This window comes from Mus caroli, chromosome 9 (assembly GCF_900094665.2).
Source record: "Mus caroli chromosome 9, CAROLI_EIJ_v1.1, whole genome shotgun sequence".
NCBI lineage: Eukaryota > Metazoa > Chordata > Mammalia > Rodentia > Muridae > Mus > Mus caroli.
The window spans coordinates 39,984,850-39,997,787 of record NC_034578.1 but is presented as its reverse complement, the minus strand read 5'-3'; the positions used below and the strand labels follow the sequence as shown (position 1 = coordinate 39,997,787).

Sequence of the window (12,938 nt, the reverse complement as noted above, 5' to 3'; positions counted from 1 at the left end):
CCCCTCCCTCTACAGCTTCCTGTCGCCGTGATCCGAGCCCTGGGTTGTGGGCGCCCGGGCGCCGGAGGCTTCCCGGTGCGCTCCGCCAGGTAACAGCGTTCGCCGGAGGGATGGACACTGGTCTGCCCTTGGCGCAGGCGGGGAAGGAGCGGGCGGGCGGCCAGGTGCGCGTGGGTTCCTCTGCCCCCGGGACGCCGGGGCCTCTCTACGCCAAGCTTTGGGCACCCGTCTGGATACCTAGATAACGGTTCAGGATGGGACGTTCCGGGTTAGAAGTCGGGCGTGGTCGAGGAGTTGGGCACTCCCCCGCCACCCTCCGGGATGCGACCTTGCTGCTGGCTCGGAGCCCCCGGCTGCAGCTCTCCCGAGGCCCGGAGCCAGACGCCCGCCCAGGGCCGCGGCTCTCTGGGATGGGGGAGCCCGGTTACGGAGCTTCGAGGGCCTGGGAACCTCCCAGACCCCACACCAGACACGAAGGCTCAAGGTCACAGAGCTGTGTCTGCCGTTTACAAATGCCTGTTTTTTTTGTTGGAGTGTTTGTAAATGGGCTACTGTTTTCTCTCTTGGGCCAGGGAATTAGGATTCAGAGAAGAGGACTCTAAAAATACTAATCGCCGAGTCCCAATCAGCTGATCCGCCTTACTGGCCAGTGACCCTGGCCTTTGAAAGGAAGTAAGAGGGACAGCGCTTTTCACTCGGGTACTTTGTATGTCTGGCTTACTCTGAAGATTGGCCTAGAAGTTTCAGAAAATGTGTCTTAGAACCGAACTGACCTTTTTTCCCCTGTTCCCTAGTTCTAGTTTAAACACATTCTTCAGGTTAAAAAGATTTCCCCACTTACAGGTTTCTGATACTGTTTTCTTGAATAGGTACCTGATTTCTCATGAAAGCTGGAAAAAACTTGCCCTTTGCCCAAGCCCTCTCTGGATAACATTCCTGGGAGTGGCTTGTGTATTGAGGGGTGTTGGTCTGCATTTGTCAGAAAAGGGTGAGCGGTTAAGTGCAGCCATGCAGATAATTCCTGCAGAGATGAGAAGCGTCCTGGACGTGTTTGAGATTTCTTTTCTTATTTGTACTTTCAACAGAGGAGCTAAATAATGTATATTAACAAGGACATATTGGTCCTTTTTGGAGTCTCTTCTGCATGTCTAAAGAAACTCAGTGTTGATTATTGTTTAAATGTATCAGCAAAAATTCTACAATGTAAGTTTTCTGCCTTTACCAGTTATCTACCTGGCTATCTATCATTTTGAAACAAGGGCTACTGTGTAGCCCTATCAGGCCTGGAACTCTCTGTGTTGACCAGGCTGCTCTGCTCCTCTAGGTGATCCTCCTGCCTCTGCAGCTCCAGTGCTGGGATTACTGGCATTTGCCAGCCACTTTGCTTCACTTTTAACTGAATAAATGCCTTAAGGATATTTTTGTATCTCAACGTTTACTTAAAAATCCTTTTGCTTCCTTGTTGATAAATAATAGAGTTGGGATGCCTTCCAAGATGTCTGGAGTCTTTGCTTGGCTCTCTGTTTACATTTGCCTCAAGTTTTGATTTTGACTGATAAACCTACGACCCAAATCCAGACCTCAGCCAAATTTAGTTTCAGCTTAACCACATTAAAATGTCTGGTGTCATGTGACTTCTAGCAGAAACCAAAGTGATATTTATTTATTTATAAATGAGAGCTTTGCCTTTGTGTGTGAGTGTGTGTTTACACACACACACAGCTACACACACACACACACACACACACACACACACACACACACACACACGGAGGCCAGAGGTCAACCTTTGGTGGTATTCCTCAGCCCCTGTCTACCTTGCTTTTTTGAGATAGAGTTTCTCAACAGGAACTCATCCGTCTCTATCTCCCCAGCACTGGGGTTTCTAGCATGCACTGCTGGGCTTGGCTTTTTAACACGGATTTGGAGCTGGAACTCTGGTTCTCAAGTTTCCCAACTGAGCTTTCTTCACTCCCCTGTGCCTGTGCGTGTGCGTGTGCGTGTGTGTGTGTGTGTGTGTGTGAGAGAGAGAGAGAGAGAGAGAGAGAGAGAGAGAGAGAGAGAGATCGTGGGGATTGGACCTAAGGTGTCACATGTGAAAGGCAGGTGCTCTACCACTGAGCTGTACCCCAAGACCTTTCTCATTCATTCTGTAAGAAGCCCAGGCTGGTGGTCTTGAACCTGCTATGTGGGCTACACTGACTTTAAATTTTACATCCTCTCAACTCAGCCTCCTGAGTAGCTGGGATTATAGGCACATACCACTATGCCTGGCTAGCAATGGGACACGTGAAGTGTGACCACATTACCAGATACATGGGCTTCATAGACTGTGTATCACTGTCTGAAGTAGGTGATCTCTGAAAGGTTATTATTGATAGATATTTGGTCATCCTTAGTTGAGTATAGAGTTCCCTTAAAGATTCAGAAGAGAGTTGCTGGTTTCCAGGTCACAGCTTTCATCAGGTGCCAACATCGAATCTCTACTGGGCTTGGAGTTATAAATGAAGTAGCCACACTTACATAGAAAAGTCTTGGGTTCGAATGTAGTGAAGTGTTTCAGTAGCCTGTCTTCATATTGTTTTATAGTAGCAACTGGGGCATGTGCACAAAATGAGCCGCTTCTGGTTTCTTGGGGTACATTCTTTGTTCTCTTGGTTTTGTTCTCTCTGTCATAGGATGGCAGTAGGTCTGTGTGTGCAGGTGCTGTGCAGCCTGGGTGGCTGGCTCTCACTCTATACATCTTTCTGCTGCCTGAACAAGCACCGAAGCTGTGAGTGGAGCTGTCGGCTGGTGACCTTCACCCACGGAGTCCTCTCCATAGGTCTGTCTGCTTATATAGGCTTCATCGATGGCCCTTGGCCTTTTACCCACCCAGGTAGGTAGAAGGGGCATTAGAGATATTTCCTAAGAGTTTTATGATTTAGGGGCTTGAAAAAAGATAAATTTGTGTTACGTTAAAGAATAATTCCCATTCTAATAATTTGTACTGCAGTCTTCATTGTCAACTTTGAGATTGTGTAGGTTCAGGTCCTGCTTTTCATAACCCTTTTGTGCTGCTGGAGTTCTTTGCTTTTCTTGCCTGTTTTTGTTACTGGGGATTGAATGTAGGGCTATGAACATGTTAGGCAAATGTTCTATCACTGACTGGGCTGTGAACCTGATCTTCTCTGCTTGCTTGCTTTTTTTCTTTCTTTGTTTCTTTGTTTCTTTCTTTCTTCTTTTTTTAATCTGTCAATCTATATGTTTGGTTGGCTGTTTGTTTTTTGAGAGGGTCTTACTAAATTGACTAGGCTGGCCTGGTTACCCACTCTGTAGTCAAAGCTGGCCTTGAATTTACAATCCTGCTTCAGCCTGCTGAGCAGCTCAGATCATAGGCTTGTACAACTTTGTTGATTTTTTTCCCCCTTTAAGACAGGTTCTTGTTTTATTACCCAAGCTGGCCTCAAATTTGTAATCTATCAAAATGAAATGAAATAAATTCTTAAGTTTTATCTTTTATTTGAGTGTTCTTAGTGATTTCAAATATGTCGGGTCTTTGTACTGCATGTTCTTGGACAGGAGGACACTCTACTTTGGAAGTTCTCTCTGGAGTCTACTTTCAGGATGGGTTAGAGCTGCCAGTGTCCGTCCAATAACCTAATTCTCTAGGTTGATAAATGAATATGACGTGTATGACAGAGTGGCCCAAGGGTCTGGAAACAGACCCATAACTGGTTAAAAAGGAGGGAGTTAGAATAGTCACTGAAATAACAAAGTAAGTATTTTATGTTCTTCCATTGGAAGGATACTGTGGTTGGACAATCAAATCATTCATTGAAGTCTTTGAGGTTTCATTACTATTTTATTACTTTACCTGATGGTCTTCTGAGACTGGGTCTTACTGCCCAGGCTTGCATTGAGTTTACTCTGTAGAGCCTGTCTGTAATCCACAGCCTTGGGGGGATGAGCCAGGGAGACTGTTAAATGTTCCAGGCCAGCCCTAAGTAACAGGAAGACTCCATCTCAAAAAGCAAAAATAAAAGCAAAACAAGAAAGGCCACCATTTTAGATGCTAAGTTTGTTTCTTTGTCTTTTGGAGAAGGGGTCTCTTATAACTCAGACTGGCCCTGACTCCCTGTGTAGCCCAAACTGGCCTTGTCCTGATCCTTCCTCCACCACCCAAGTGCTGAGATCATAAGGCTAGATTTTAGGTTTTGTTCTATGTTACCATTTTTAAAAAGCCCAAGTCTGTCACTGCTTTTGGGTTCTTTAGTGGTTCAGAAAGATTTGAGAGACAGTGGCAGAGGACCCCTATGCAGGTGGCCCAGTTCCCAGCCATGTTGTCTTCTGTCTTGATCTGTTTCAGGCTCACCGAACACACCTCTCCAAGTTCATGTTCTGTGTCTTACCTTGGGCTACTTCATCTTCGACTTGGGCTGGTGCATCTATTTCCAGTCCGAGGGTCCCCTGATGCTGGCTCATCACACACTGAGCATCCTGGGGATCATCATGGCCCTAGCACTTGGGGAGTCAGGCACAGAAGTCAATGCTGTACTCTTTGGAAGTGAGATCACCAACCCGCTGCTCCAGATGCGATGGTTTCTCCGGGAAACTGGCCACTACCACAGTTTCACGGGGGATGTGGTGGACTTCCTCTTTGTGGCTCTGTTCACTGGTGTGAGGATTGGTGTGGGCGCTCATCTCCTTTTCTGCGAAATGGTCTCACCCACCCCCAAGTGGTTTGTGAAGGTTGGGGGTGTGGCAATGTATGCTGTGTCTTGGTGCTTCATGGTTAGCATCTGGCGCTTTGCGTGGAAGAAAAGCATCAAGAAGTACCATGCGTGGAGAAGCAGACGGAATGAGGAGCGGCAGCTAAGACACAATGGGCATCTCAAGACACACTAGTCAAGGCTTGTTCCCAGTCAGTGGATTGGATTGAATTGGTCATAGGACCAGGGTCAGAAACAGAGCTGAGCTTATAGGGCTTAGAAAGCGAGCACTTAGGTTTCAAAAAAGGGCTAAAGGTATGGTTATGACTTCAGTCAGTTTCCAGGCTAAGCATATGCAGTCTTGAAACACCTTCTCCTGTAGTGGCACTTGTACACCCTCAGTGATGATTGACAAGTGGGCAGAACTGTTTAGTGATGACCACTGTCACTTGTTTTTTGGGTCCCCATGTTCATTGGAGACCTTGATATTCAGACAGCTCTGAAAAGAACTTGAGTCAAATCAGTGCTGTTTCTTGTTCTTTTGGAAATAACTCCTTCCCCACACTTACTCCTGATTTCCACGAGACATTTTAAGTATGTTCATCTCATGTAAAGGGAGGGACTCTCAGGAAGGGGCATGGGTCAGGCATTCAAGTATCTGTGAATGGGAGCTGTTATGCCAAGAGGGACAGAGAGGAGGGAGTGAAGCTAGCAATGGCAGGAACTTCTCACTGCGTCTCCCTTCACTGACTGTGTCAGAGGTTACCAAGGACACCCTTGGCTTCCATGATTCATCAAGAAGACTCGGGGCTTTCATCTGCAATGATGAAAGGATACGGAGAAGACTCAGCAAAGGGAAAAGAACCTTTGTCAAAGCTCATGGGATCTAAGCACTCGCTTCTAGTCTCTTGCTTGGATATACAGGAGTGATTCACAACAACACACATGAAAGTCATCAAACACTTGGTGTCCCAAACTTTGATGGCAGTAGGTCATGTGCTTCTAAGTAGCATGAGGCAACATTCAAGATTCCCCAAAGCGGTCATTTGGCATAAGCCATAGTGTTTCAGAAACTGTTTAGGAACAGTGAGGCAATCTTAACAGTTTCTGATGGGAGCCCTCACCAACGTTACAAGCAGGCCTTTGCAAGGATAGCAGCTCAGGGTTCCTGTGTTAACTCTGTGTGCACAGAAACTGTAGAGCTAGTGCTTCAGATGCAAGATGAGTGAGATGTGGGTAGATTTAGATTTACTTGGTCCAGTTGTACGGGTTCTGCCCGACCAGGAAGAGTATGCCAGTTCTCAGGGCTTTTGTGAATTAATCTGCTAGGCATGAGAGGCCATGGCTAAATTCCACGGGGATTTACCATGTGGATTCCACTGTACTTGAGATGGAGTTCAGGTTTCAGCTCCTGGTACATACTGCAAACTAGAACCAAAGATTTTAATGTATGTGATAGCCTCAGGTTCCTTCCTTCCTTCCTTCCTTCCTTCCTTCCTTCCTTCCTTCCTTCCTTCCTTCCTCCCTCCCTCCCTTCCTCCCTTCTTCCCTTCCTTCCTTCTTCCTCTACCTCCCTCTTTTCTTTCTTTTTCTTTGTTTTAGGTCCTCCCTCCCTTTTAAATCACCTTTTCCCTTCTCCTGAGACACCGTCTTGCTTGTATAGTTCAGGCTGGCCTTGAACTCTATTCTTCCAGTTAAGCTTCCTCAGGGCTAGGATTACAATCCTGTGCCACCATGCCTGGCTCCAATGTAGGGCTTTAATGGGGAAAAAAAAAGTATTATCTGTTTGTGTATTTGTTATCGTTCCTATATTATTTAGATCAATGGTGACTGGTTAATTCAGGTACAGGAGATGGTGCTACTGAAGAAGCAAGGTCAGAGAGAAATGTCAACCCATTCTATAGTCACTGGGGACACTAACCCAGTGAGCAGTATTACCTACAAAAACCAGTCACAAGGGAAGTTGAAAACATAGACATTCTTGCAAATGGAAAGGTCCTTTAACAGTAGCTAGAGAGGTATCTTTTAGCTGTTGGGCTTTCATTTTTGTTTTCTGGATAGATAACACCATGCTTCCTTTTCTCTGATTTGTGTCATAGATATGTTGGTGTGTTCCTTTGAGAAGTCTTTTTTTTTTTTTTTTCCAGAGCTGAGGACCGAACCCAAGCAAAGCACTCTACCACTGAGCTAAATTCCCAATCCCTGGTGGTGGTGGTGTGTTCCTTTCCATCAAAACTGTGGGCAGAACTGGAAACTGGGGAATGCTGACTTCAGCAAAAACAGAGTCAATAAGAGTGGCTTGGCACACAGGGATAAAGAAAAAAACAAAACAAAACTGGCTTTTGTATTTTGGCCCCGTGTAACCTGCTCCAGACCAGACAAGGGAGCAGGCTTAATCTAATTCATGCTGGTTCCTTTCTCCCTCCCTCCTCAGAAGGAAAGGACTGTAGATCTTTCTGTTTGAGGCAAACTCAAGCAAATGCCTGAAGGTTTTTATTTATTTATTTTTTGATAACAAGGCACCTGAACGAGTAAGTGGGGAGGAATTCCTCATTTCAGCTCTTCTTGATGGTCTAACTAGTAACTATGAGGAAATTCAGAGATTAAAAACCTCGTGAAGATGACTCAGCAGTTAAGAGGTTGCCTGTTTTTACAACCCAGGTAAATGAAGGGCAGACTAGTGTGCGATGTGTCCCCAGACACAAAAGGGGACACTTATTTGCATTTGAATTACTGTGTAATCATCCCTGATATTGCTCAAGAAGGATTTATATTTCAATACGATTTGTACTAACTTTTATAAAAATAAAATAACTTTCTATAAACCCAGAGTCTGCCTTCGTATCTTTGTTGCGGTTTTGCCAAGGGAGAAAAGCCCCTGGCTTGTAGAAATGTTGACATCTATTCATACTTCGTGGTGACAGTAATCTGCTCGTTAGCATTAATCATTCCTACTTTGTATGTGGAAGATAGCAATCAGCACACAATCAGCGCAGAAAATAGTTTGCCTAAATGTGTCCCATTGGAAACTGCATGTCCAGGGATTGGGTCACTGGTGCCACTTTCCTAGATAAAGGGTTATGTGTGACCTAGGGAAGGGACCTTGGTTTGCTTGGCTCTACTGAAGGCATTCCATAGGTAGACTCTTAGTGGTGAAGTTATAATGAGCCTTTTATCAGGATATTAAAAAATAAAATCAGAGCCTTGTGAGTGATTAGAGATTTTCACTATTGAAACAGTAGTTATTCAATCCTCTGCTGACCATCTTCTGAAAGCTTTCCCACAGCAAAATGCCTTCTTTGCTCACAGCTAGAACGTTGGGGCTGTTAAATTTGGAAAGATGTTGAAAACAGCTTGCCAAAAGGTTTTGTATGCAAGGAAGAGAAGGTGAACTAGGAAGTGTTCCCAGTTTGTCTCACCCCTGAAGCTCGAGCATTGAGGCAGGCTGGAAAGGAAGACGGGAACTTATTTTTAAAATTCATGATTTGATGAGTCATCAGACCCCCCCATTCGCTTGATACTTGCATTGTGACATTATTAGGACAAGGGAGAAGAGGACAGCACACTTAAGAAAACTCGAGTAAGCTTGGGGAGAAGGTTCACATTTCGTTTATATTATATGGATTTTTGGAACTCTTTCCAACGATAGGTCGAAACAAGTGGAGTCTTCAGGCTAAAATTGCCATGTTGGGATTTACCAGCAGATGGCAACGTGTCCAGGTCTGATCGTTAGGAAAGTGGCTTGGAACTCCAATCTGCTTCTATTCTTTCCAAAAATAAACATTACAAAATTAGCTGGCTGTGCCCCGAACTTAAAAAAAATTCTAGCGAGAGAGTCATTTCAGGCTTCTGTTTATCTTTCCCCCCTTGCCCCCTATTCTAACGTCACCTTGAGCTCATGCATCTATTCAGGGGTGATGATCCGATCGTTTCGCGAACTGTTGTGGAATGACTTAGAAACAGCATTATTAAGAGGTAATTGTTTCCTTTCCACACCCACTGTTTATTAGATTTGATTTCCACAAAATGGCCGAAGTCTCTTCCCACCTACACGGATTGAAGCTCAGAAGAGACTGAAGATAATTGTATAAAAGGAATAGTCACTTGATGTTTACAGGCAGAACTGGAGAACTATATTGTGTCGTGGTACTTCATTTCCTCAGGGACAGATTTATTCAATCATAAAACTACATGGTTAGCTGAATGTCTCTACCCCATCGAAAGAGAAACCAGAAAACATTTGGGAACTCTTCAAAGGGATCTCTAGTGCTGTGCTGTTCACCGGACAGATGTATTACTTCTTCCATCTCTTTTCACAACAAGCTTATTAACTTGCTGTGGAAAGCACCATGCGTTCTCAATTTGGCAAACAATACAGTTCATTTTGCCAAGGCAAAACAGCCTAAAAGCAATATTTATATCAGGAACTCCTGGCTCAAGTGTGGGCCCAGATCCTTTCTCCACAGCCTCTTCTGGCCATCCCCCCCACCCCTTACCCCTCCGTGCTGCGGGGCTAGGCCAGCAGGTGCCCCAGGTGAGTGGCCCACCCCAAAACCTGTGTGTGTGTGTGTGCGCGCGCAGGTTTGCCTAACACTGTCCAGGGCCCGTGGACCTGGGCTCGCACGCAATCATCAAAAGCATTTGACACCGGGAACGAATACATTCTCTTAAAGAATAAAAGTTTCCAGCCCGGGAGTTCCGAAGACCCTCTAAACGTGAACTCCTCGAGACTGTGGAATGGCTCCTCTGCTGTCCCGGGTGGAATGTACACTGTGGGCTGCACCTCGAGGGCATTCGAGGACCAAAAAGGCAGCAGTGTCCGTTTCGCCACACAGAACTACTTTTTCGCTTCCCTCTATCCCCCCCCCCCCCGCGAAAGCACTGCGCGGAAGTATCCGCTCAAGTTTTGAGAGTCCAGGAAGCGGAGGGATCCCGGGTGAAGCGGCTTCCCGAAGTCCCAGGGAGAAGGGCCCAAAAAAGTCGGCGGGGGAGGGGACGGCTCGGCGCGCTCCAGTCGCGCCGGGCCGAGGGGACAGAACCGGAACCGGAACCCGCGCGCGCGCCCGCCCGCAGCGGTCGCAAGGCTCGTCACCGCCGGCGGCCCCCTCCACTCTGGGCGCGCTCCCGCGAGTGCCCCTGAGACCGGGCGAACGGCCCTGCGCACCGAGCCTCCACCGCCGCCGCCGCTGCTCGGGGGCCGGGCTTCCGGGCCGGGCCGAGACCTCCCGCTCCTCGCGGGAGCCGCCGCCTACCAGAGCGTCGGGGAGGAGCCGCCGTGCCACTGCGGAAGAAGCGCGGGGGCCTCCGAGGGATGGGGAGCTGCCCCGGGCGCTGAGACAGGGTCCCTGTCAGCGCGGCGGCCGGAGCCGGGTGGGGGCGGCGCGGAGCAGCTCAGGGCCCTCGGCCCGGGGACATGGGGCGGCGCGAGCCCGGCGCGGGACGGCGTGAGACGCGGCGGAGGCTGCGGCCACGAGTGGCCCGCAGCCCCAGATAGAGCGGGGACCCGAGGGCCGGGCCCCGCCGACTCGGCACCGAAGCCGACGCCCGTCCCTGAGCCGATCCTGCCCCAGCTCCGGAGGGATCCCGGTTCCTACAGCTCGCGACTTCCCTCTGTGACGAAGTTTTCTCTCCGTGCCTTGCTGAGGATCGTTCTTAGTTCTTGAGCTCGCCCTGTGGCCGACTTGATCGGTTTGTTTGGGGAGATAACTTGTTTTGCTTCAGCCCGCATCCCCTTTCCTTGACCCCTTGCAATCGGATGTTCTAGATGACTGAATGGAGTTTTGAGTTGGACTTTTGTGTCCCTGCCGAAATTGGGCCTGATCCCAGAGCACTGGGGGTGGGGTGTGGAGGTGTTACTGTAAAATGCAAGTTGGATAAAAAGAAGACCTCTCGCCAAGGGCCCCAATGAGTGGCACACAGTCTACTATCACGGACAGGTGGGTATGAAGTTCCTAGGTCGCTAACCTTCCCTGGATTCGGTCCCACGCAGCAGGGGAGTCAGTGATGCAGATTTGCCTTCAGCTAGTGCAATTGACAGGCATAGGAAAGAGGGTTGTTTCTGAGCTGTGCAATTAGTCTAGGGTTGCTGCCAAGTTAACCGGTTGATTGAATTTGGAAATGCAGAGTTTTTTTGGGAGAGAAACTTTCCCCCATATTCTCAGAGGAAATGAAGGAAAACCATGATTGTGGTTTTCTGTCGGGTGCATTAAGATTGTGTACTCGTTTTTGGAACCAGAGGGAGGTCATTTTGGGTGAAGGTCAGAGCTTGAGGTCGGTGGGTTCTGGTGCATCATCGGATGGATTCCTGTCCTGTGGTAGTTCTAGACTCACAATTTTAGGAGTTTCTGTCTGTGAACTTAATTTTCATCCTGCTGCATTGTGATTTGTGACTCTGATCTCTTTTTACGTGTTGACCTGCACAGTGTTTAATTATTAATTACCTAATTTTCCAGAATGTTGACATTACCAGTAAATCACGGGTTCTTGCTGGGGACAGTTTCCAGGAGCTAAAGGAAATGAGGGAAAATCATGGGGCCTGCTTCTAATTATTCTTTTTTTTTTTTTTTTTACATTTCATCTTTCAGAAGCCCTAGCATTTAAGATGTGAACTCTAGTTCTGGTTTAGGCATGGCAGGTGGATCCTGTTTGTTAATCGGGTGACACGGTGTGGTGTGTAGAGTATGTAGTCCAAGTGTAGTTCTTAAAGAGGTCTTTTGAGTTCTTTTTAGTGAAAGCAAGTTGGTTCCTTTAGCATATTTTATTCCTCAACTAAATTATGACATTGCATGTTACATTCCAAATTTTATCTTGTTGGTTTTTTTTCAAATTGTTGTCATCAAACAAAACAAAACAAAACAAAGCAAAACAAAGTATTGAAGCAGAAGGCCCAAAGTCTTCAAGAACAACATTAGTGCTCCAGCGGAAAGCCTAATGAGAGAGTCTCACCCAATTGTGCGACTCATTTGTTGATTTTTAAAGGGGCCAAATTCCATTATCATACCATAACAGCTTCTCTAGAGACAGGGCTTCCCTTTCCTGTTGATGCTTTCCAGTGTCACATGAGTGTTCACCTAAAAGATGCCCTAAATATTTAAAGTACTTATGTTTATCCTTTGTTTGTCTACTTTGCTAGGCAGGGTTTCATTTTGGTTTTCCTGCTAATACAATGTACTTCTATGTAGAGACAGTTGTCAGGGCTCTTCCTGTTACATCTACCATCCTGGTCCCGCTCCTGTCCTGACTCACAGGTGTCCAGATAATTGTGCTGCTGGTTCATTCAGTCCTTGCCTGTCAGTTGAGCCTAGAGTTAAGCAGACTTACCAGAAACTGATGTCGTCCTGGTTTTCATTAAGATGTTGCAGAGTTTAATTTGTAGAAACAGAACTTAGAGTCATTGAATCGTTCCACACAAAAGTCACACAAAAGCACCCATGGAAGGATTTTTTTTTTCTTCTTCCCCAGCTTTGTTTCTCAGGGATTTTTGTTCTCTTTCTAGTATATAAACACATCGGACATAGACATTGAAATCTGAGTCTTTTTAAAAAAATAACTTAACTCTTCTTATGAACCGTAAACATGTACAAAAATAAATCTTAAACAAAACAAAACCCTGACTGCAGGTATGTGCACCTGGGATAGAAGAGGCTTTAGGATTCCATGGGAGCTTGTGAGCTGCCTACCCTGGGTGCTGGATATGTAACTTGGGTCCTCTGTGAGAACACGAACAGTATGTGTGTGCTCTTAACTGTTGAGCCATCTCTTAGCCCCCCACCGCCACCCCATTTTTCTTCTTGTATCTGGCTGTGTGTAGCATGGCAGTCCTCCTCCTGCCTAAGTCTCTTGAAGAGGTGGGCTGCCTCCCTGCTGGATTCTTGCTCTTAGATATTTATGTGAGAACAGTGGATACACAGTCTGTGGAGTCAAGTGTTGTATCTGCCTCCCTTCCCCCAAGACAGGGTTTCTCTGTGTAGCCCTGGCTGTTCTCTCTGTATGTAGGCTAGGCTGGCCTCAAACCCAGAGATCCACCTGCCACTGCCTTCTGAGTGCTGGGATCAGAGGTGTGCACCACCACTGCTCCACCTTAAGTGTTTCATCTTTTTCTTTCCTTTTTAAAAAAAAAATACTATTTATTTAATGTATATGACAGTCCACGGTAGCTGTCTTCAGACACACCAGAAGAGGGCATTGGATCCCATTACAGATGGTTGTGAGCCACCATGTGGTTGCTGGGAATTGAACTCAGGACCT

General features: G+C 46.8%; 2 protein-coding genes across 7 annotated transcripts in view; both read left to right on the top strand.

Annotated features, from left to right (window-relative positions):
* Tlcd5 (TLC domain containing 5) lies at positions 1-7,551 on the top strand. Of its 2 annotated transcripts, XM_021173264.2 has the most exons (3): positions 1-89; positions 2,679-2,878; positions 4,349-7,551. In XM_021173264.2, the coding sequence occupies exons 2-3, from the start codon at positions 2,680-2,682 to the stop codon at positions 4,885-4,887; spliced, it is 738 nt and encodes a 245-aa protein (XP_021028923.1). In that variant the 5' UTR covers positions 1-89; position 2,679; the 3' UTR covers positions 4,888-7,551. The 2 variants fall into 2 exon arrangements, with proteins under 2 accessions (XP_021028923.1, XP_021028922.1); XM_021173263.2 differs by lacking the exon at positions 1-89 and having other exon boundaries at positions 1,802-2,878.
* A 2,214-nt stretch (positions 7,552-9,765) lies between these two features.
* Positions 9,766-12,938, top strand: part of Arhgef12 (Rho guanine nucleotide exchange factor 12) — a 142,068-nt gene continuing 138,895 nt past the window's right edge. For 4 of the 5 annotated variants that reach the window (XM_021171561.2, XM_029481424.1, XM_021171560.2 and 1 more), the window contains exon 1: positions 9,768-10,627. In XM_021171561.2, coding sequence (XP_021027220.1) covers positions 10,596-10,627 — 32 coding nt within the window. In that variant the 5' untranslated portion in view covers positions 9,768-10,595. Of the gene's footprint in view, positions 10,628-12,938 lie in introns of all 5 variants that reach the window. The other variant, XM_029481425.1, reaches the window with a different exon arrangement.